The sequence below is a fragment of the Pezoporus occidentalis genome, unplaced genomic scaffold (genome assembly GCF_034315485.1).
Source record: "Pezoporus occidentalis ecotype Australia unplaced genomic scaffold, CSIRO_AGI_Poc_V1 ctg182, whole genome shotgun sequence".
In the NCBI taxonomy this organism is placed as follows: domain Eukaryota; kingdom Metazoa; phylum Chordata; class Aves; order Psittaciformes; family Psittacidae; genus Pezoporus; species Pezoporus occidentalis.
Window position 1 is genome coordinate 2,567,018 of NW_026913662.1, and position 22,368 is coordinate 2,589,385.

The following is a 22,368-nucleotide window of genomic DNA, read 5'->3' on the forward strand; positions in this document are numbered from 1 at the left end:
AGTTTAAATCCATTCCCCCTTGTCCTGTCACTACATGCCCTTGTAAAAAGTCCTTTTCCAGGTTTCCTGTAGACCCCTTTAGGCACTGGGAGCTGCCCTAAGGTCTGCCTGGAGCCTTCTCTTCTCCAGGCCAAACAATTGCGTGCTTACAACACACAGATTGGCAGCCCATCCACCTCCCGTGTGCTCGCCACCCGCCTGTTGCAGCACTAAACCACCTCCCCGGGACGGCGGCGGGGCCGTGGGTACAGGACCACTGGAGGACCCCCCACACACACACACGCCCCCCTTCACCGGACAGGCAGCGACGGCAGGCGGCCGCTCCCGGGGCGGGGCGGGGCGGCCGCAGGTGCGGGTGGAGGCGGGGGCAGGTCTATAGGCTGCCGTTGCGGGGCGGGGAGAGCGCCGGGCCGGGGCCGGGCAGCCGCGGGGCGGGGAGAGCCCGGGACAAACCTGGGCAGAGACGGATTTAAGGAGTGGTTCCAGGCGCATTGCTCATTGCCGCTGCCGTCCCTGCTGCTGCACGCAGCCACCATGCCTGTCAAAGGAGGCACCAAGTGCATCAAGTACCTGCTCTTCGGCTTCAACTTCATCTTCTGGGTGAGGGACCTGCTCCCGGACTGGGTCGCGGCGGGGCCGAGACGTGCTCGGTGGGGCTGTCCGGGAGGGAGCTGGAGGGGAGCGGGGCGGGGGAAGGGCGAAGCGCCGGGAGCGGTGGTTTGGTTGGAGCTTTTCGTTGTTTGGCTTCACCTGTTCCCTTACTTTTCCTGGTTCCCGGGAGGAGAGGGGTGGGTGCACAGCCCTTCTACCCCACCTCTCTCCCTCTTGTTACGGGGGTTTCCCCGGTGTGGCCGCGATACCCTAGTGGGGCGGTGGCACCAGCGGCGGCTCGGTGTATCTCTCCCCTGGCCGTCCCCGCCGGTGCGGGCGGGTTTTGATGCTGTCCGGTTACGTGCTGTGTTTGTGTACGTGGTGGTAGGACCGCGATTAGGTAAGGCAGGTGTGTGTCCTGGCTCTTAACGTGTGCGGGTGGGTAGCGCTTCCCACTCCAGCAGTACACGCGGCGCTCGCCCTGAAACTCTTGGAGGGTTGTACTTGTTCCTCCCTGGTCTTTTCCGCCTCGACGGCTGTAAAAGCCTTCGGGAAGCCGGTTCCTCGCAAGTTAACAGCGCTTGCGGTCGTTAGTGGGAGCCTCGGCTGGAGCTGTGGCTTCTGCCGCCTATCTTCCAGGCAGCGTCTTGTAAAGAAAATCCTGTAGTAGTTTAATCTGTAGGAGCACACTACCCCTGTGAGTAGGAATCACATCGCTGGGGCAGTTTGCCGCAAGACTATCTTTCTCTGTCAGAAAGCATAGCTTAACTGAGAGGTGCTTCTCAAGCACTTGGGGTGTAGATGTCTGAATTTGGCATCTTCTGCCTTATGGAAAAGTACCCAAGGATGTGCCTATTACAGCAGGCGTGAAGTGCGAGGATCGAAAAATGGATTTTCTCTTGGCTATCTGCTACAGCAAAGAAATGGCCTTGTGACTCCTTTTTACCATCTGATGTGGAGAAATTAAGTTAGAGCTGTGGAAAAAACTCACTTCTGGAGTTAGAATATTGCGTGTGGGATGGCCGGATGGTGCAATGCAAACAGATAAAATACTTGTGATCACTCAAAAATGGCTTTCAGCAAAGTAAGGAAATGAAATTGGGATGCAGTTGAGGGAGGCTGTGCAGAGGAACTTTACAAGGGTACAGGAAAGCATGCATTGATTGCCACCTGAGACTCACCAGGAGGGTGAGTGGGGGACGTATATTCAGAAGGTTATAACTAGTAAAAAGAAAAGCCTACCAGTGCCCTGGCTGAAACCTCTGGGTCAGCGGGGTGCTAAAAGTCTTGTTGAAACCATAGGAAATACGGCTTGCTTTCTGGTCTTTTATATTTCTTTTTAAAGCTGCAAACTTCCTACAAACTATGTTACAGCACAAGAGCTATTGCTGTGGTAAAGGCTTTGTCTCCAAGATGCTCTTAATGTGAGCATTGCCACTTTGTCTGGAGCCCATGGCTGAGAACACGACACATTATGTAGCTGTGGAGGTACCTGTTGCCTGGGGGTGTCATGGTAATAAAGCTCGGAAGCTTTACATGCACTTTGGGTGCCCAGTAAGTGTGGATGTAGGCTTGACCTGTCAAGAACGTGGAAGGGAAGAAGAGTGGTGGGGAATGGGGCCATACCACATGTAAGCTGGTACGGCTGCCCTGAGTAGAGCTGTTGCCCAGAGCAGCCATGAAAGTGATGCTTTTCAAGTAGCCCTCTCAGGGGGCTATATAAGATGTGGGAGAAGGAAGAGAAAGAGTAAGAAGATAAAGAATTAAAAGGAGATAGATGTTCTTTTCCTTATGAGTATCCCAACAAGTGGCAGGAAGTACCAAGAGGCAGTAAATGCAAGCAGCTCACGTTAGCCAGAGATAAGTGTTTGTATACTGGCTGGATTAGTCCTTGGCTTTCATGGCTCACTACATGTATTTGTGCCCTAACAAAACTGCTGAAGGGAGTTTAGAGTATGGTGTTAGTGAACCTCATGTCCTCTAGAGGAATAAAGTAGCAATATCTTGGGCTATTTCAGAATGTTAGGCCTTGGTGAACAGTGTAAAAAGAAGTGTCTTGGGGCGGGCAGCACTAGAGGGCAGGAACAACCCTAATACAAAGGCTTTAATGTTTCTTATATGGCACTGGAGATGTGAAAAGTCTACAAAGTAATGGAAATAGACTGAGCAAAAGTGGTGTGCCTGAGTGCAATTCTGACCCGAAAATTTAAAGCACAATCAGTGACTCGCTCTTGGCCTTGGGAACCTACCCCCCAAAAAAAGCCTTTGCTTGCTTCTGAGTAGTCCTGGGTGTGAGGTCCTATTGTCCACACACTACTTGGTAATGGTGATGGTAATGTAGTTTGATTTAATGCACTTCTTGGAGCAAGAGACTCTAAAAGATCCTGTGAAGCTTAAAGGATACCTCCTTTTTAAAATAACCTGTCCTAAAAGGACAGGTGAGGAATTTAAATAGTCTGCAGCAAACCTGCAGGTATCTGTAGACTGCATGCTTGTATTTGCCTCCATCAGTGACTTGGGCAAGGGTGAAAAGAAGCAGAAAGTGTGAAACAACTTGGTATAAAAACAAGAATTGGGAAACTCTGAGAAAGTTGAAGCTGTGTCCAAGAGAAAGGTTGGTAAATACTGGTGTGTCAAATACAAAGATAAAGCTAGCCAAAGGAAAGCTTTAGGGGAATAACTTGCAGAAGCAAACCCAACTAAAATATCTCTCTTCAGACACATGAGGACCAGGGATCTTCCTGGAGAGATCCTTAGAGGCAGTGATCAGTCCAGGTGTGTGTGGGGAAGTGATGTTCTGTAGGACTTCCCCTTGCTGGCGATGCTTGGGGAATACCTTGGGGAAGTTTTGTGCCATAACCTACCTTTGATTCTGAATCTCTCATAAGCTTGAATTGACCTCTTGATGAAAAGGTGGTGAGACAACAATAGCAAATGCTGATTAACATCTTTGCAGGGTCACACACAACAGTTGCTTCAGAACTATAAATGTGTTGTGATTAGGTAAAACCTATGCTCACCACCCACTTCGGTGCTGGAGGGCTGGAATGCAGTGAATTTGAGGCTGGGTTTTGTTTTATAATATTCTGGTGTATGTAGAGAGTGGCATACATGGTGCTTCTGGAAGAGGCAGAGGAGAAGATTCTTTAGAAGTAAAAAGTTGATGTACACATGGAGCTGTGATGTTGGAGAAGAGAGAATGGCTACTGTGCGGGGCAGCTGGACTTCATGAAGCTGTTAAAGTCTTTAAAAGCCTGAATCTTAGAGACAAGGGCTGGTTGATGTTAGTTCACTTGTTCATTGTCTCCTGGAAATCACAGAGCTCCTAAAGAAGACTCAGCAGTTCTGGACTAAGTTCTTTGTGGGGATGAGATGAGGTGAAGATCTCTTGCAGTAGAAAGAAGTAACAGAGCTGGTATGGAAGAGTGAACTGAGTGGTGATTAGTCCAGTCCCACCTACTCTGGACAAGCATGTGAAGTAACACTTTGGTGCTTGTGCAGCATCTGTTCTAAGCTGTGCTGAAGATGGGTGCATGCTAATGTAGCAGGCTATGTGACATATGCCACAGGTAGGCATGGAGTAACGTGTGTTAGCATGAGTAGTAAGCAGCTTGGAGTTGTGAAATAGTTGGTTCAGGGGCAGCTTCTTCAACAGAGCAATGATGATTTGGGAGAAAAGGGTCTGTGATGAATTCACAAAAGCACCAGCTGAGTGTTCAGTGGCAAGAGGAAAACTGCTTCACAAGTAAAAGACATAAGAGGGAAGGTGATGCCACTGCATAAATCCATGGTGTGCTGATGTCCTGCAGTGCTATGGGCTGCTCTGGCCTTCTGTCTACTTTGAAGGGAAAGTTGTAGAGCTTGGTGATTTGTGGAAAAGGAGGGGTTTTGCTATCGGGAACTGCGAGTGAATTGGGATTCTTCAGTGTGGAAATGAGGAAAATGTGCTAGAGGTCTGTAGGATCACAACTGGCCAGGTAGGACCTGACTGTATTGAAAAAGTTGGTAAGAACTGAGAGGTGTTAAGTCTGTAAAGAGGAAGTTTCAGGAGCAAAGGGTATAGCTGTTGGAACAGTGGTTGTGCTTTATACCCAGCAGATGTGGAGCATGTGGTTCAAAGCATACCTGGCTAACATGTTGTGCAGCAGTCTTATGTTAATTTTTCTTCTTTAAAAGTACTGTCTGTTTCTGCACAACCTGTTTAGCATGTGAACAGGGAGGCTAGTCCTGGGAAATCCTACTGACTGCCTTTTGATAACCCTTCCTGAGGAGGCCCTTGTAAATTGCTGTGCTAGATTGTGATCATAACCGGCCTGATGACTTTCTCCAGTTGGTAAGGCCAGGCATTTATCTAGCTAGTATGGTGTCCTCTGAAACTTTTGGGATTCCAGAGCTTTGGTTAGAATGTGCTTGTGGCCTGACTGGAAGAGGGAGGGTGCTCATGGATGGCTGCTACAAATGCTTATGAAGTCTGGCTAACTGTTGCATTTGTAAGGAACGTTTTTTATTAGTGTGCTTGAATAGATCAGTAAGGAGATCCAGTCCCCTCTGAGGTGTGGGAAGGAGGGGTGGCAGCATTTTCCTGTTGGTTCAGCTATTGCTGCAGACACCAGGCTCCTAGCTCCTGTTCTGTTTTTGTCAGGGTGGTATAGTCTCATCTGTGTTTGCATGCAGTTCCTGTGTTGCTAGTGCTGGCCCTGGTGTCTTTGATTTGGTTTGGTCTGTAATGAAAGCTCTACCAGTTCAGGTCTTTGAAGGTTCTGGGGCTGATTTGGAGTGGGGAGGGAGGTGTTGAGGTTGGTACGGAACTAATACAAAGACTTACATGTTTTTTCTACCATGCTGTCTCAAACTTGGCCAAGAAGTCAATGGAAAAGTCATGTTATGTGCCTTAAACCCAAGCAGTGGAGTGATCTTAGCAAAGCTGGTCTTGAAGAACCTTAGTGTGTGTGCTTGATTACCTTGAGCAGTGTAATGAGTGATTACCTCTGGCTGAGCTCCCTTAACTTGCAGGGTTTGCTCAGGCTGTTGGCCCTGGTGACAAAGTCTTTTCCTAATAAACACTATTGGCTTCCAAGCAGCTCAGTGCATGTCAGGCAGGTGCCTAGCATGGCCACACATATGGAGCATGTGCCTGTGTGTTCTCCCACTGGCTTTCTGCTGCTGAACAAAAGCAAGGGCTTGCATCATTAAACTTAAATGCTGTGTTTTTCCCCTTGTGAATTTTGTAGAACACAGGCGTCTGTTACTAATATTTATAATTTAAGTATTAGAGGCAGAGAAGTGCTGTACCATGCGATCAGAGTTCATGTTGAGTGTTACAGCAATTATTTTCTTTTTCCTTTACATTACAAAGCAACTGTTTTGTCCTGGCACTCTGCTCTTCAGAATGTTTTCTGCTATATAAACAAATGCATTTGTCTAAGGGAGTGCCTGCTAAAGTACAATTAGCAAGATTAGGCCTGGAGGGCTTTTTTCCTTCTGTAACTTGAAGATAACCAGTGACTTTGCTCTGAGACATAATCTCCTCTGCTCATGTTGCACCAGGAACAGCCAGTAGCAGGTTGGTGCTCTGACTGCTGAAGAGGGTCTTCCTTGCTCAAGTGGAGAAGAGGACTTGCAGGATGGATAGGGGAATATGCACATGTGTGTATATGTGCACACATATACGAAAGAAACAAGTTAGTTTTTGTTTTCTGTAATAAATCAATTTACTTGCTGACTGCAGTGTGTATGAATCAAAATGCTGCTTGGGCTCAGCACTGTATTTTAACTCTTAAGTGCTGTGAAGTCAGGAGTGGAGTTGGAGGATGTTGCCTTGAGAAACCTGATGTGAAGCTACTTGTACTTAGAGTTCTAGCAGTCCTAGCTCCTATTTGCAATTTAAATTGCAAATATAGTAGACTGGCTTCTGAATAGGAACTTGTATGAAATGGGTACTAGGCCTGGCTGTGGTTCAGGAATTCTGTAATGTTGCTCCTACTGTACTGGAGCACCATTTTATTTCAATTAATGCTGTGACATTAACTTAGTCCACAACATTCTTGAAACTAGTTTAAGCAGAAAGAAAATCCTTCCTTTCCAGTCTGCTCTTTTAAAAGAGTTTGGGAATATCTGCAATTTCTTATATAACTGCTAGCACTCACTACACATCTGTTAGGAAAGCTTTTTTAAAGAAGTTTGAAAACCTGTGCTGTTAGTGGGTAACACTAATCCTGTAATTAAGGGTTTAGATTGATGGTGAGCCTCATCTGTACTTACTGTTTATGGTGTTTTATTTATAGAGTACCAGCAAGTAACAGGACAAATGGACAGTTCTACTGCTTGTAATGTTCTCACTTTCTTTGCCCATGTGCTTTGCAGTATTATACATCTGGCCCTGGTTTAGTTAATCCACAGTCTTGGTTGGTCAGTCAGGAAAAAGTTAGTTGTCTGTCTGATGGAGAAGATCTGAGTCAGATTTTAGCTAAATGTTTTTCTCAGTTTATGAGAAGAAGGGAAGATAGTGGCTTTTTTCAGTCTACTTTTGCCATGCCCTGGGTAAAACCTGTGTAAGGAGCAACCACATAGAGCCTGACATATCATCTTCAAGAAAGAATCAATAACAGTATTGATGGATGCAATGCTGAGCTGACAGAACTGAAAGTAGTAGTTTTTTTTTTTACAAACTGTCGTATTTCCACACATTGACTTACCTTCCGCTAGAGGTAACGCCATAAACTTGTTAGAAGTAGGATATAAGCTTCACCTAATATGTGCTGAAATAGAATCCATGGTTTCCTTACAAAGGCCTTTTCTCTATGTGCTTTGATCTATATATGAGGAGTTATTGCAGTGTTGTATTTCTTCCCTGTCCCTGCCTACATGCTGTTGAAGGGTAACCTGGTGGATGCTGAGGGGACACACCCCTTTGAAAGCTTTATTTGCTAGCTCTAAGGGATAGATAGCTGCCTGGACCTTGAGCCCCTTGAGAGGTGGTTCTTCTGCAGTGTGCTGTAAGGTGTCTGCAGCAAGTGGGGTACTTGCCAGGGGATTGTCCTTTCTCAAGATGGGTCAAGGCAATAAAGTCAGTAGGAACTGTACAAAATGGTCCTTGCAAAATAGTGGTTAAACCCAGAATAAGCCTTCCAGCTTTCCAGGGTACTGTCACACACTGCTATATCATGGGATACGCTAACAAAGATTGGAATTTGTTTGAAAAGCACAGTCTTTTGATGTGTTTTTACACCACTAGTAAAATCTAATTACTCCTGTGCAAGCCCTCTGCTAGGAGATCGTATCTGTGAAACTCAGGTGTTATAGGAAGAAAAAAATGCAGTGGGAATTGCTTGATAGTGTGCCTCAGCACTGAATGCTCCAAGTTGATGCTGAAGTCGGTAAGTATGGTGAAGGGAGGAAGGCAGAGTGGTCTATACTGCTTCTGCCTCCAGAATGGACAGGTTGTTTCTCATCTCAAGTATATAGTGACTGCCCTCTGCAGTGGACTGATCCTTTGTCAGTTATCTCTTGTCACAGAAGGGTAAAAGAAAGCAGGGTATTAAAGATAAATAATGGGACACATCCTTAGATATGATCAGAGGAAAAAACATGTAATTTGGAAGGGGGAGATGGCAAGAGCTGACTTTGGAGAAGGTACTCATCAGTGTTGGGAGCCTGAATAGGTGGGAGAAGGTATCTTGCACAAGAAGCTTATTAGAGAAGGCACAAGGCGATGTAAGAAACAAAGATCAAGAAAAGCCTTTTTTTTTCCTGTCACAGCAGGCAGAAAGATGCATGCAACGGTAGATCCTGTGAGGCAATGGGTCATGTTTGCATGCGATGCAAAAAGCAACTAGGAGTCACTGTCAGACTAGAGGAGGAATAACCTGGTATTTTTATCTTTCTTTGGCTTATGTCTGTTATGTGTCTATTCTGTAATGAAGTCAAGCAGAAATTTGCTGGGAGCTCTAAGATGCTTTGTAGTGGTTAGGGGAAACACAAGGAAGCCTCCTTAGCTCAAGCAGAGATGTTGGTAGCATACTTGTGCCAGGACATGCACGAGAACCACTGCCACAAACTCTTACAATACAGGGAGTGAACAGTACCCTTCATGTTTTAGTCAGATTGGTAAAACCCTCTACCTTCAGAGGTCCCTTTCCTGTACTTGCTGCTACAGAAATATACTAAATATTTCATAAGCACACAAACCTGTTTTCCTAGTTTTGTAGGGTTTTGCGCACAAAGTGGTAAGTTTCAGGGAAACAGTTTTGTTCTTTTCCTGTTAAATTTCTTTCAGCACAGGATAGATCTTACTAATATCCTGTATTACTCAACTCCTATGACAAAACAGGTCATCTGATCTGTTAGATTGGGAAAACACTTGGGTTAAAAACCCAACAACCAGCTCTTCAGTGGATATAGTTCCATGCAACCTGGGCAGGGGAGCTTGCACCCCCCCCCTTCCTGGGGAGGAAAAGCACAGCTACCAAAACTGCTGTGACAAAGCTGCCAAAAGCTATTGGCCCAGCCTGGGTGAGGAGAGAGGTGGCTGTGTACCAGCCTCTGCTGTATCAGATTGGTCTGAGATGCTGCCAATTGCAGTGGTGCCCATGGGGCAGTGCTTGCTTCTTCCTCTGACGCTGGTGTTGGTGCTCTGGTCTCTTGTTGTTTTGATGGAAACTTGAGGCTTCAAATTACTTTCTTGCCTTCTGCTTTAAAAGTGCCTTTTTTTTTTTTTAGTGCAGTGGTCATTGTGGGTAAGGAGAGCATGAACTGAGAACACAAGTATGCTTTCCTCAAACAGACAAAAAGCCACTTTTCTTCTTGCAAGAAGGACCTGTTTTTTTTCCCCTAGTCTGTGATGGACAGAATCATCACTTTAACCCTACCATTTTTTAGTGATGTGGAACAGATAGCTGGCACTATTGCTGTTCTATGATCTTGTAAGTCTCTGGCCTCCTTATGGTCATCTTAACTTTTTCCACAGATTGGCTTCTTTTCTAAGGGGAAAACATGCCACTTAACCTTTCCCCCACCACCACACAGAGTTAAGTGTGTTTTTTGAAAGGAATAATATTGGGTGTGTGATCTCTCCCAGTTTGATTTTTTTGGAAGAGGTCATCAACCAAAGCAGAAGGCTGAGACTTGTAAGATTATCTGCACAGTTGTAACATAGCTTAGATTTTCTTCTCAGTTTGAATACTCTGGCCTTAAAGGTCTGCTGGGGGATCAACTCTGGGGTTTAGATTTGCAGTCCCCTTGCCGTGCTGTGCTCAATGTGCAGTGTTGCCCCTGAGCTCTCTATTTAAACACTTAGGTTTGTCAAGCCACAAGCACAGGTAGAAGCAGACAGCTGCATGTGCTCAGGCTTCTGGCTTTGCAATTCATGAGTTCCTAGCAAAACAAGCAGGGACTATAGGTTTCTTCTAATGCTGCTGATCTGGATGCCTATAAAAGCTGAAGAGTGCTTGAGCCAGGAAAGTGAGTCTCAAGCAGAATATTATTTAATATTGTGTGACTTAGCAGTAGGCTAGAAACAGTGCATGAGGGTGTTTTTCCGTCACTAAGCACTTCTGGTTTCTGAACAGGGGCAATGAAGTGAGATGAGATTGGAGAGGCTTTTGTAAGTGATGCTGTAGCAGTGAGTGCAGGTAGAGCAGCAGCCCTTCTCTCTGCCAGGCTCCCCACTGCACCTCTCCCTTCCCCTGGGGTACTGCTGTGGCACAGTAAATTGAAATAATTTTGTTGTGACATACTGTGTGCTACTGAGGTTCTTCAGCATAATTTAACATTGTTTTGTCAGTGCAGCCCTAACAAGGAAAGTGGCAGGTATATGCAGGCTTTGTTCTTGCTGTGTGCTTTGTGAGTAAGCCTGCACCTACACACCTGTGACACCAATAAAGTGCTTTTGCATGGGTCTGAAAACCTCTGTTTGGGTTTGGCTCTTTGCATGATGTATCACTTCATCTTTTTCCCAGCTAGAACTCTGCACCTCCTCTTTGAGGCAGGCTTGGGAGTTGGGCACCTGCCACACAAGAAATGCTGGTTTTTGTGGTGCAGCTGGCCTATTGCTTTTCTTCACTGATACCTGAGCCCTTTGGCACTTCAGTTGGGACCCTTTCTGCTGAGAAGCTACAAGGGATATACCTTCCCATAAACTCTTGCTTAGCCCCTTGTGTGAATCTCCAAAGCTCTCCCTATGATTTTATTTGGTAAACAAGCTGAGGAGGTTAGAGAAGACAGCTGTGGGCAGCAAATCTGTGTCCATCCTTGAATGTGATACTCTCACAATAGTGAGAAAGGGCTCCCATGGTTAAGGGAGTTGGGCTTGGTGTGGAAGGAGTATACTCACAGGTGCTTTCTGTGGGAATGCCTTTCCATACTCTCACTGAATACTGACATTAGTAAACACTTTCCAGTGTCTTGGAGGTAAATCAAGTATGTTGTTCCCTTCTTGAAGGAACTTATTGGAGAAGGCTTTGGATTTTTCTCTTCATAAATGCTTTGCCTAACCAAAGCTCTAGACTTATGAAGCTTGTTGCTTACTCTCAAGTTTAAATTTTAAATGTCTGCTGCAGTGCATGGTATTTGCCCTTATCTCACTTTTGCAGAGTTTTTTTGATAGTTAAATGGTCCTCAAAGGAGAGGAGTGTGCTGAGAAGCACACTCAAACTTTCTGGTTTGCCCTGGCTTCTCTTTTGCCTGCAAGACAACCCTAGGCTTTTTCCTTTTAAAACTGGAAGGATTCAGTCTGTTCAAAGCAAACTGTTGCTTTCGCCTTACCCAAGTGCAATCCCCTCTTTCCTGCAACACTTCTCCAATACCTTTTTCCAGATATTTCATCCAGAAACTAATTTATACACACAATGATTTACTGCAAACACAGGCACTGATGTTAAGAGGAACCTGGAGACACACAGGCAGAGATGATAATAAAATAAAACTAGATATTATCTAAAATTTGATTGCATTGTTCCAGATCAGCACACAGCAATGTTCCTATTTCAGCAGCATGTATTTTGCCTCTTCCTGTTAGTGTGGTAACTTAACTGGATTGGTTTTGTCCTGTTTTGCAAGAAAGACCACTCTTTCTAAAAGCTTTGCTGTAGTATGCTGAACTCTTACCAGGCTGTTTAACATGCTAAAACTTATCTGGCCTTGCATGGTGGGTTTTCATCTGATCCACTTGTCCTTCAGTGTGAAGATTTAAGATTACAAAGCCATGCAGTGTCATTGCAGTCACCCAGAATAAAATGGTGGGTGGAGGAGATATTGGAAATACTGACACTTGGCACTTGGATAAACCTCAGGCATTTTCAGTAAAGAATAAGAATGGTATTGTTCTTGTGTGACATTGTACTTTAATATATAAATGCATCTGTCAACAAGATGCTGCCTGTCAGAAACTAAGATTGTTCTTGTTTTGGTATCCCTGTCCTTTTATGCTGGTTCTTTGTCACCACCTCTTTAAATAACAGAGCTGTATCCTGTGTTTACTTCTGATGTTACTAATGCAAAAGTGAATGTATTTGTATTATCTAACATGGCTTACTTGTTCTTGCAGCTTGCAGGGACAGCAGTTCTTGCAATTGGACTATGGCTTCGGTTTGATTCGCAGACCAAAAGCATCTTTGAACTGGAATCCAACAACACAACATTTTACACAGGTAAGCTAGGAGATGGCTTGTGGTGATAGATTGCACTTTTGCACCCTGATTTCCAGGCTGCTTAGAAACCTTAGCCTTCCTTGAAGGCTAAAGATGTATCAGCCCTGAATAGCCTCAGCAGGGTGGAGAGCAGCTTCCCCTGGCTGGTGCAGGGGGTGAGCCATTCTTGCGAGCTCTTGCACGGACAGCAGCAGCATCATGCTAGTGGTTCCTTGGCTCTTTGTGTTGTATATCACTTCAGCTTTTTCCCAGCTTAAACCCTGCAGTTCCTCTTTGGGTGCTGTTGGTAAGTGTGTTGTAATCCCAGGGACTCCTGCTAAACACGGAAGATGTCTCCTCTTGATGCTTCTCACAGTGAGTCAGCAAAGTTTCACTGCAAACTTAGTCACAGATGATATCAGTAACTAATTTTTTCCTCTCCAACCTGAGCTACCCAAAACCACAACTCTATCACTTCATCTCTCAGGAGGAGCATATTGTCTAACTCTTACAGCCCTATGTATGCTAATGTATATTGAATGTAATGGAAAGGATGCGCAAATATCTTGGCTTATATGAGCAACTATGAGAGGCAGCCTAGATCAGTGTAGCTTCAGTTAGGCCAGGTGGAAGTTATTACTTGATGTATTCTATTTTGCAGGATTACTAAGTAGGGAACAAACACATGTTCAGTTTGCTATTCTCATCTTCTAAGAATTCCTAACTGAATCAGACCTTATCCTAAGTGTAAGGTTTTGATCTCTACATTCACTTCTAGGCTTGGGCAGAGGAATACATGCTGCTTTGGTGGTTGCTACCTGTAGGTGCTCAGCCCCTTTTGCTGAAACTGAGTAGCTGTGTTTGAAGACCTCTAACAATTGGGAAGAAAGCAAATCCAAATATATACCTTACGTATATGTGTTGTCTTTGATTTGGACAATTCTTGTACATATATATTTTGCATCCCTGTAGCACCTAGATTTGCCATGTCCTGTATGGCATCATTTGGCTGTCCATAGGGTGGTTAGGCTGGGATTATTGAAATGCTTCTGTGACTTTGTGAAGAATCCACAGCAGACAGTTTACCTGTGAGAGCTTGTATTTCACCCTTGATATGCTGGCATGGTAACAAACTGGGTTCTTCTGGCAGCTGCCAGGAAGATTTTCAGATGCTTTTAACTGTTCTTTGGAAAAGGAGCAGAAATCTAAACTTAGCAGTTGAGCTGAATATTTAAGAAGTCTTATTTTGGGTAGTGTAAAACAACTCTTTCACCTCCTAAACACATAAAGGTTTTATGATTTGATATTTAAGCTACTGGCTCAATGCAGCCAGTGAAACCTACCTAAAATATCTGTAGGCTAAAGTGAGTTTTAAAAAACTTTAATAGGAATTATTGTTTTAACATATCTTTCTGCCAGTAGTCACTGACTGCAGTTCCCAATGGGAAATTGAAAGAATCTGCCAATTTGTAACAAAGTAACAAAGCAAGTTACCACAAAAGCTTTCTATAGGACTGAAATAAGAGGTTCTGATGGTCTTTTTTTCAAAATGGAAAATGTTTAAGCTGGGGTAAAAAAAACTAGTGCTGGAATTTCCTGCTGATAGAAATGTCACCCTTAATCCCTTACATACACTTAATCAAGCAGATGTTTACTCTGGCAGCTAATCTTACTGGCTTGCATCTAGAAAATATTGTTTGCAAATGCTTACGTATGGCTTTCTTTAAATAGCATTGATTGGGTCTCTGAAGGCCAGAATTGTATTTCTGTCTATATTGATAGAAATGTCATACTGATTTAACATGCTTTGTGCTAATTCTTTGCCTCGTGTTTCACCACTCCAGTAATAGTTTCTTGCCATCCTTTGGGAGTTGTTTTGCTCACTACTTCTTGCTGCTCTCACCACCTAGCAGCTGTAATGCTTAAGCTGGCGGCTCCCAAGCCTAGGAGGAGAAGATTTGGCATAAATGAGGTCTCAGCCCAGAAATGGTTGCCCTCTATCCAGCACACTACCTAAATTCAGGGCAGAATAGTCTACATGGTCAGCCACTTGATAATGGTTTGAAGAAGTATCTGCTTTTGCAAAGGCAGAAAACAGCCTCTTGTAGTTTAGAGGCTGTTAAGTTAGGTACTGTAGACTTTTACCACCATGACTGGCGGCCATGACACATGGAAACTGACACTGACACAATTCAGTGTTTCCTGATGGAGAAGCAGGGTAGAAAGCATTTAAAGGCATATGGCAGATGATTATAATGCCTTTTAATAACCATTCTCCTAGAGGTAGCATGCTTCAAGAATTCTCTAATGTTGATATCACTAGTTCCAGCTGTTTCTGACTGTAACATACTCTTCATCTGAAGATAAGTTAATAACTCTGGCTCTGAGCCAGTTTTAAAATGTCTTACAGCTTGTCCTAGATGGCTTTATCTTGCCCATTGTCTAAAACCTGTGAAACTGTGGTGGTGGTACACATTAATTGTTGCAAATTTAAACTTCTATTGATCAGTTTTCCTGTAAGTGTTGATGTTTGCTTTGAAAATGAAGCATGGCCCCCTGGTTTGGTTTTGGGTTTTTTGCTTGGAACACCTCAGTAAAAACCTTATGCCTTGTCAAAAATCACAAGTGTTTTTTGTGGAGCAACTAATCTTATATGTTGCTGCTGAGGTCTCAGCCTGTATATGTGTCTGGTTTTGTCCTCCCTAGGTGTTTACATCCTTATTGGAGCTGGTGCACTTATGATGCTGGTTGGTTTCTTGGGATGCTGTGGTGCGTTGCAGGAATCTCAGTGTATGCTTGGCCTGGTAAGTGCTCAGAGCAGTGTTTAAATTTTTAGCAGCATAGTGAGGAAAGGAAAACATTACTGTGCAGTTAATGGACAATAGATGCTGGTTGTTTTGGCTCCACAATGTTTAAACTCCTGGTCACTTACATAACACTAAAGTGTTAAATATAGTTTCCATTTCTGACCCTAAATCCAAATGTCCCTACTGTGTTTGAATACAGGATGACCTCAGGAGTTAGTGACATATTCAGACACTGAAGTATGAAGACTAGGGGTATATGTGGACACAGGACTTAAGATATTGATAAGAGTAAAGCTAATTAAACAGTTTGCCCTGAACTCTGAAGGCTGTGTTATGCATGAGACCAGAACTGTGGTATTTGATCCTTGAAACAACAAGCCTCTACTGTTTATAATCACAGGATGAGCTCTTCCAGTTGACAACTGCTCTGCAAGCCAGTTACTGGAGAGCAACCTCATTGTTTTCAGACTGGAGGGGCCAGTAGAGCTTACTGGGTTCATGCACATCTGTACACTTGTGGAACTACTCATCCAAATAACCAGATGTAGTTAATAAAAGACTACTGCTATAGCTGGTGAACAAACAATTCCCCTTTTGTGGCATGGAAGAAGTTGCTTTCATATATTTCTTGTAAAATTATGTCTCTAGCCCTTTGTAATTCTGACCATATCTTTAAAGTGCCTTGTGTTTTGGACCTGGTAGTCAATTAAATGTAGAGCAGACACTTTTATTTCTATTTTATGGGTTACACAAAAAAAGTAGTAATCATTAGCTCTTTAGGAGTTGATGGAAAGCTCCTAGGCAATGACTCCTAAAGCAATAGGAGTGACAAACCAGAGAAAAGAACTGGTGTCAGCTGTTGATGTGCCTGAGTGACCTGAACAACTTCAAAGTCTGAGTTAACAAATGATTGGCTTTAATTAACACTGATCAAAAAGGAGGACTTCTGCTTGGGAAACACTGCTGGGTGTTCTGATGCTCCTGGGAAGAAGTGCTGACCCAAAGCAATGTGGCTTCTTTCCTAGTCTTACCAGTGTTTCAGACCTCCACCTGGAACCTGATTAAGTGAGGGTTCCTGCAATGGTGGACACCTGGGGACTCAACAAGCTTGTAGTATATGTGTATGATGCTCTTTTGTGGTGCTGTGGTCTTAATGTGATCTTTCTTTTCTAGTTCTTCCTCTTCCTTTTTGTGATTTTTGCCCTTGAAATTGCTGCTGCAATCTGGGGATTTGCAAACAAAGAAAAGGTAGGTTGCTGTGAAGTTGGCAGGGTGGTGGGATGCTGGAACAGGCTGCCCAGAGAAGCTGTGGATGCTTCATCCCTGGTAGTGTTCATAGTCAGTCTAGATGGGGCTTTGAGCAACCTGGCTTCAGTGAAAGATGCCCTTACCCATGGTGGGGGTCTAGAGTAGGTGATCTTTAAAGGTTTTTCTGACCCCAGCCATTCTGTAGTTCTGTAACTGTGCCCACATAAAATTAGCTCTGTACTGAAATTTGTACTACTCAAATCCTGATTACCCAGGAATTTGGGGGAGAGGAAGAAGACTTACTGTAGCAAAGCAATAATTTAATAATGAGTCTGTAGCTGAGAAGCCACAATCCAAGATGGTGTTGCATGCTAGAAATGACCTTCAGGCAGTACCTGGTTAAGCTATGAAATGAAGCAGGCCATCACTGAAACTTTACCTTTTCTAGGTATGAGCTAGGGCAGATAGGGGCTGAATGTTTCTGCAGCTAAAACATAACTGGTTAGGGCTGTCTCCTTGCAAGCAGTCAAGATTATCTTGTTTCAAAGTAAGCTGCTTGGTGATCAGGGTTGCTTTTCTGCTTACATTATACAGGAGGGAAATACAGCAGCTTCTAGGGTACGTAAATGAATAGGGAATATCTTTATGTAACCAGTGGGCAAAGATTTGGTATTTTCATTCATAGAACCTCAGAGCTTTAGAAGGGAAAATTAATCTTACCTGTTTAGGTGTGGTTTCTAGGGTGTATACCAGTTAGGCTAACCTGTTCTGGGTGAGAAATACTGTCCACCTTCTGTTTCTACATATCAAATGGATGAGTGTTGCAGGTTGCAGAATTGTTAATGACTGACTTAAAAATGAGTTTTTCATAATTAATACTAAGGTAAGACAGTAGTATACCACAACTCTTTGCTGTCCTGTAGGTTATTGAAGAGTTAAAGGAGTTCTACATGGAAACCTATGAAAAGAGATCTCAGGCACCTGCCAGAGAGACCCTGAAAGCGTTTCAGTTAGCCGTAAGTATGCGGTTATACTTAAATGAGACAGTAATGCAGCTTTTTAACACTGTTTTGTCATCTAGTCCCTTTACGTTGTTGTACTGAACTAACTAGAAACCAATTTGTATTAGTAACAAATTGCAGAGGTATTTGTGTCAGTGAATTCAGTATGCCTTTTTGTCCCTTTGAACCTCTGAAATGCATAGAACCTTGCTTACCTAAAACTCAGAAGCAAGGTGCTAAACTCTAGATCTGTGGGTACTGTTCTAGAGACACTGTAGTATGCATACCTGCATCTCTGTGAAGAGCTCATCTTTGTAAGAGGTACAGGTTGTCACCAAAATGTGTCTGTGCTTTGAGATCTAGCTCTTCCTTTCATAATCTCTTCCTTTTATGCAATAAGGGCTTTTTAAAATGAGGCTTATATTACTGCCCTGGGTTCAGCAGTAGCAGTCATTTTTCTCCTTCTTAGTAGTTGGTGCAAGTGCTGTGTTTTTGACTTTCAGCCTGGGAACAGTGCTGTTAACTCCAATGCTTTTAGTTGCTGCTCAGTAATGTTTACTCTGACCAAGGACCTTCTCAGTCTCATGCTCTGCCAGGGAGGAGGGGAAGCTGGGAGGAAGCAGAGACAGGACACCTGACCCAAACTAACCAAAGGGGTATTCTGTACCACAGCACGTCATGCCCACTATATAAACTGGGGGCAGTTACCCAGAAGGGCTAGATCACTGCTTGGTCAGGCTGGGTATCGGTCGGTGGGTGGTGAGCGGGTGTATTCTCTTCCCTTGTTATTTCTCTTATCGTTGTTATTGGTGGTAGCAGCAGTGGTTTGTGTTACACCTTAGTTACTGGGGTGTTCTTATTTCAACCCATCGGAGTTACATTCTTTTGATTCTCCTCCCCATCCCTCCAGGAGCCGGGGGGAGAAAGGAGCTGGGGCAGGACATTGCAGGACTTGTGAGCAAATTTGCACAAGATCTGTGATAACCTGATGTAATTTCTTTCTCCAAATGCAGAGCAAAAGTAAGGATTATTTAACCTGGTTCTCTTCCTGTTTTCTCTTATAGCTAGACTGCTGTGGTCTTACAGGAGTTCTGGAGCAGCAGTTCATGGACACCTGCCCAAAGAAGACCATGCTTGAGTCGCTTTCTGTAGTGGTAAAGCATGACTTACTTCAACAGTTCTGCCCAATGAGTAGAATGAGAAACATGTTTCCCAGTAAACCCTTCTAGTCCTTGGGGAAGTACCCATATTGCACTTCGCAAATTATGTCTATATTCAGTCTGGTTGTGGAAAATCAACATACTATTACTATGGAAAGAACAAGCAGAGTCAGCAGGAAATCTGAACTTGGACAGGAAGTGCATGATCTGTGTCACTGGGCTTGCTAGAGGGATGGACAGCATAAGACTTCACCAAAAAAAAAAAGGCTAGAAGGCTCTCCTCCTGGCTGCTCCTATTGCCAGAGCAACTTCCTGGTGCTGCATGGGGGCTGTTGCCTTTCTTCTTGGTTAGGGAGCATGAGGTGGGAGCAGGTCTGAAGGGGAAAAGGGAGGGTAATGCACTGGTGGCCTGGTGAGTATGTCACTGTGAAGCCAATTCTCTATTATGATTCCCCTGTTGAAATAATTGCTGCAAAGGTGCCTGTATGCCATAGCTCTCGGTGGCATCTTGTATAGTTCCTAACTACCCCTTTTCCTCTTTCTTACTTGTTGCTTTTACTTCATGCTCCAGGACAGCCTGTATGAGTCTTCCTGTATAAATAAGTTTCTTGTGATGCAGGAATTAAAGTTAATGACTTAATTTGTTTTTTTCATATTACTTGTGATGTTCCTTTTGCTGCAGATAATTTTGTGCCTTCAAATAACTGACCACATGAAACACTTCAAATCTGTACTTAGACTGTATTTTTAGTCTTGTCAGTACAATCTGCTATGAGTTAGCCTATGTGGAAGTAGCTGAGACAGCATGCAGGTTTTATTGCTTGGCTTTATTCTGCTAAGTGTGTTTAAGTTTCATCTGTTGGTTTCATCTTGTGGTTTGTTTATGGCCTAGTCTCAACTGTAGAAAAACAGTATATAGACTGTGAGATTAAAGGGATGTAATGGTGTGGCTCATCTGTGTGCCTCTATGAAGCACTGCTGTATTGATACTCGATTTAACTGAGTAATTCTCACCAGTATATCCCTTTAATACTTGATTCAGTCCTTCCTTCTGGACTGTATAAGGGACAACTAAAGAGAAAAGCTTTCAGCAGCTCACTCTAGCCTGCTGCTGGAGTAAATAGGACAGGAGTTGGGATGAGACTTTGACCAGCTACCAGGCTTGTAAAGATTTAGACCTTTGTAAAAGTTCCTTGCTGTTTTCTTTGGCTGCCATATGTCTTTGCTGGAGAAAGGATTGTACTTGACTTTTCTAGTTGCAGTGGTAATTCACTGTGCTAGGAGCTTCAAACTGGCATCTCTATGAAACTACCCACAGCTTAGCATGCATGCAATGCACTTCAAGAAATCCTGTCATTACCATGTCTGGAAAATTACAATAGCAATTGGAAATATTAAGAGTGGCTTCAATCTGTTTCAGGAAGGACTGAGCAATACAGCAACTTAAATGATGACAGCCAGTAGTAACAAGCCAATTCTAGTACAATTGGTGTTGGTCCTGATCTACTTGATCAAGGGAATCCTGCTGTAACCAAGGCACAGTCAAGAGGTTTAGGTACTTGAAGAGTAGAGTTACTTCTCCAGTTTGTGTTGTAATATCCCTGGCTCTTTAAAGATTAAGAGAAAATTCCTTCACAGAGAGAGTGCTCAGGCATTGGAACAGGCTGCCCAGGGCAGTGGTGGAGTCGCTGTTCCTGGGAGTGTTCACAAACCATGTAGATGAGGTCCTCAGTGATATGGCTTAGTGGTGGCCTTGGTGGTCCTGGGGTGGTGGTTGGACTTGATCTTAAAGGTCTTTTCTAACCTAGTTGATTCTGTGTGGAAAATAAAGGCCAGTTCAGAGCAGTTTTCAAAAGCTTCATCTCTAATACAAGCAGACTTGGTTGAAGGTGTAGCATCAGTTGGCAGGCTTGAGCTCAAACAAGCAAGCGTGTATGTATGTATGAAACACTAATGAATGGTCTGTTTCTTTTCAGTCATGCCCTGCTGCCATTGATGATGTCTTCAATTCAAAATTGAATGTGATTGGAGCAGTTGGCCTGGGCATTGCTATAATAATGGTGAGTTTTCAGGTTATTTAAAGGGTAGCTGTGTGGCTAAAGGATACTTGCCGCACAAGTCTGTTGAACAGTGCCTGACATGGCAGCCTACAAGCCCATTCTAGTAATGACAAGTACCAGCAGGACTGGGGTGTGTACTGCAGGGCCCTGAGGCAGCACAGAGGGTTGGGTGTCTTGGACCTCCTGGCTTCTGCTTTGGATTAAGATCTGCCTCCTTGTAGTTTTAGTAATGGTGAAGTTATCAGTAGTGCATGTGTGTGTATAAATACAGGGTGAAGATTGGTCATGTTGCCAGCCCACATAATCCTAATATCTCTTGGGAATCCTTGCCTTTTTTTGTTCTCCTTTTAGAACTATTAAGGATCTGCTAGAGAACTGAAATAACAGTGCTAGTAAGAAAATGAAAACATTTTTGTTTGACTTCTCTGAAGGAAAGTATGACATGGATGTGAATCTGCTGGAATGATCAAAGACTTCTTAGGAGATAGTGGTTTATAGCTGTTTATTTTGAAGTACTGAGCATGAAGGGGATTCATGAGGAGTGAAATTTTGAGGGTGGAGAGGAAGGGAGAAGGGACATGAATTGCAGAATAGAGTCTTAACATAGCTACTTTTCCCAGCCCAGAGGCTATGCTTGTCCCCATGTTGACAGAAGAATGTGCTTTGGTCTCCCAGTTTCTAATGTTTTTGTTTTCTTTACAGATTTTCGGCATGATATTCAGTATGGTTCTCTGCTGTGCTATCCGCAGAAACAGAGAAATGGTTTAAGAGCTTAAAAACCCAAGACTGCTGCACTATAAAATCTGTCATTAACTTTAGTGTTCTGAAAGCATTTCTAAAAAGTTATATATTTGTTACCTTTTTAATGCTTTATTTGGTACTGATGTAGGTTTGCTTTTTGTTATAGATTAAAATGATAAAGATATATCTGACTCAAGACAAATACTGTACATAAAATATCTGACTTTCTTGAAACTTACATAATTTGGATGTAATTTATGTTGGAGACAATTTGATACTTAATAAAGAATAAGATGTATTGTGTGTTTGGGGTAGATGAGGTTATACTACGCTTATTAATCATTATTTGATGTGTGGCATGGAGTTGAACTTGCATAATGTGTCAAGCGTTAAATCACTAGGGCTTTAGTAGAAAGCACGAAATAACTCCTATGCCAATGCCATATTTGAAGGGAATTCCAAGGAATGGACTACTGTCAGAGCATGTTTGGGAAGGTGTTGTCATTTTCCTTTCATTGGTGTGTGTGAACAAAAGTAGTGCTGAATCAAATACCTAAAATGTTACTGCCTTAACACTTTTGCTGTTACATTCATGCAGGGTGGCAAAGGATGACTGTTGCAGTGGTGATGTGCAGGCAGTGCATACTTTGTACTTGGATGCAAACAGGCTGGGCTCTACCCTGGAGCCAGCTGGGCTGCTTTCTTCTATCAGCCTGTCTGCTGACATAACTGTGTCCCCTGGCATCTGACATAGCCTTAGTCCCTTGGCAAGGCAGATTCCCATAATGTAATGCTCAGGACTTTTCTCAGTGGCTGGCTTTGTGCTTTGTTTCTCCAAAGCCCCAGTGAATTACAGTCTCAAGAGCTTACAGCACATGTGCCAAATCTCAGGTTTCCAAGTGGAAAAAAAGTTGCATGAAAAAGTACAGCTCTGCAGTTGCTGCTTGCAGCAGCTAGAGCTGTGACTATCCTGTTTCAAAGTGGAGATGGGAGGGAACAGAGAAAGCAGTGTGGAAACTTTAGCCTAAAGAATTACCAATTTGTCTTCCACTCTAAATGTGTGGGGTTTTCCCTCTAAAATAACCTTCTGGTGGAGACTACCTATGGACTTGGACCCTTACCAGCAAGTTGATGTG

General features: G+C 43.6%; 1 protein-coding gene across 1 annotated transcript; it reads left to right on the plus strand.

Moving 5' to 3' along the window:
• Window positions 1-426: 426 nt before the first annotated feature.
• CD9 (CD9 molecule) lies at window positions 427-21,535 on the plus strand. Its single transcript, XM_062615548.1, has 8 exons — window positions 427-600; window positions 12,134-12,236; window positions 14,922-15,019; window positions 16,196-16,270; window positions 17,194-17,286; window positions 18,336-18,425; window positions 20,408-20,491; window positions 21,194-21,535. Exons 1-8 carry the CDS (start codon window positions 535-537, stop codon window positions 21,257-21,259), a joined length of 675 nt encoding a protein of 224 aa, XP_062471532.1. The 5' UTR covers window positions 427-534; the 3' UTR covers window positions 21,260-21,535.
• The last annotated feature ends 833 nt before the right edge of the window (window positions 21,536-22,368 follow it).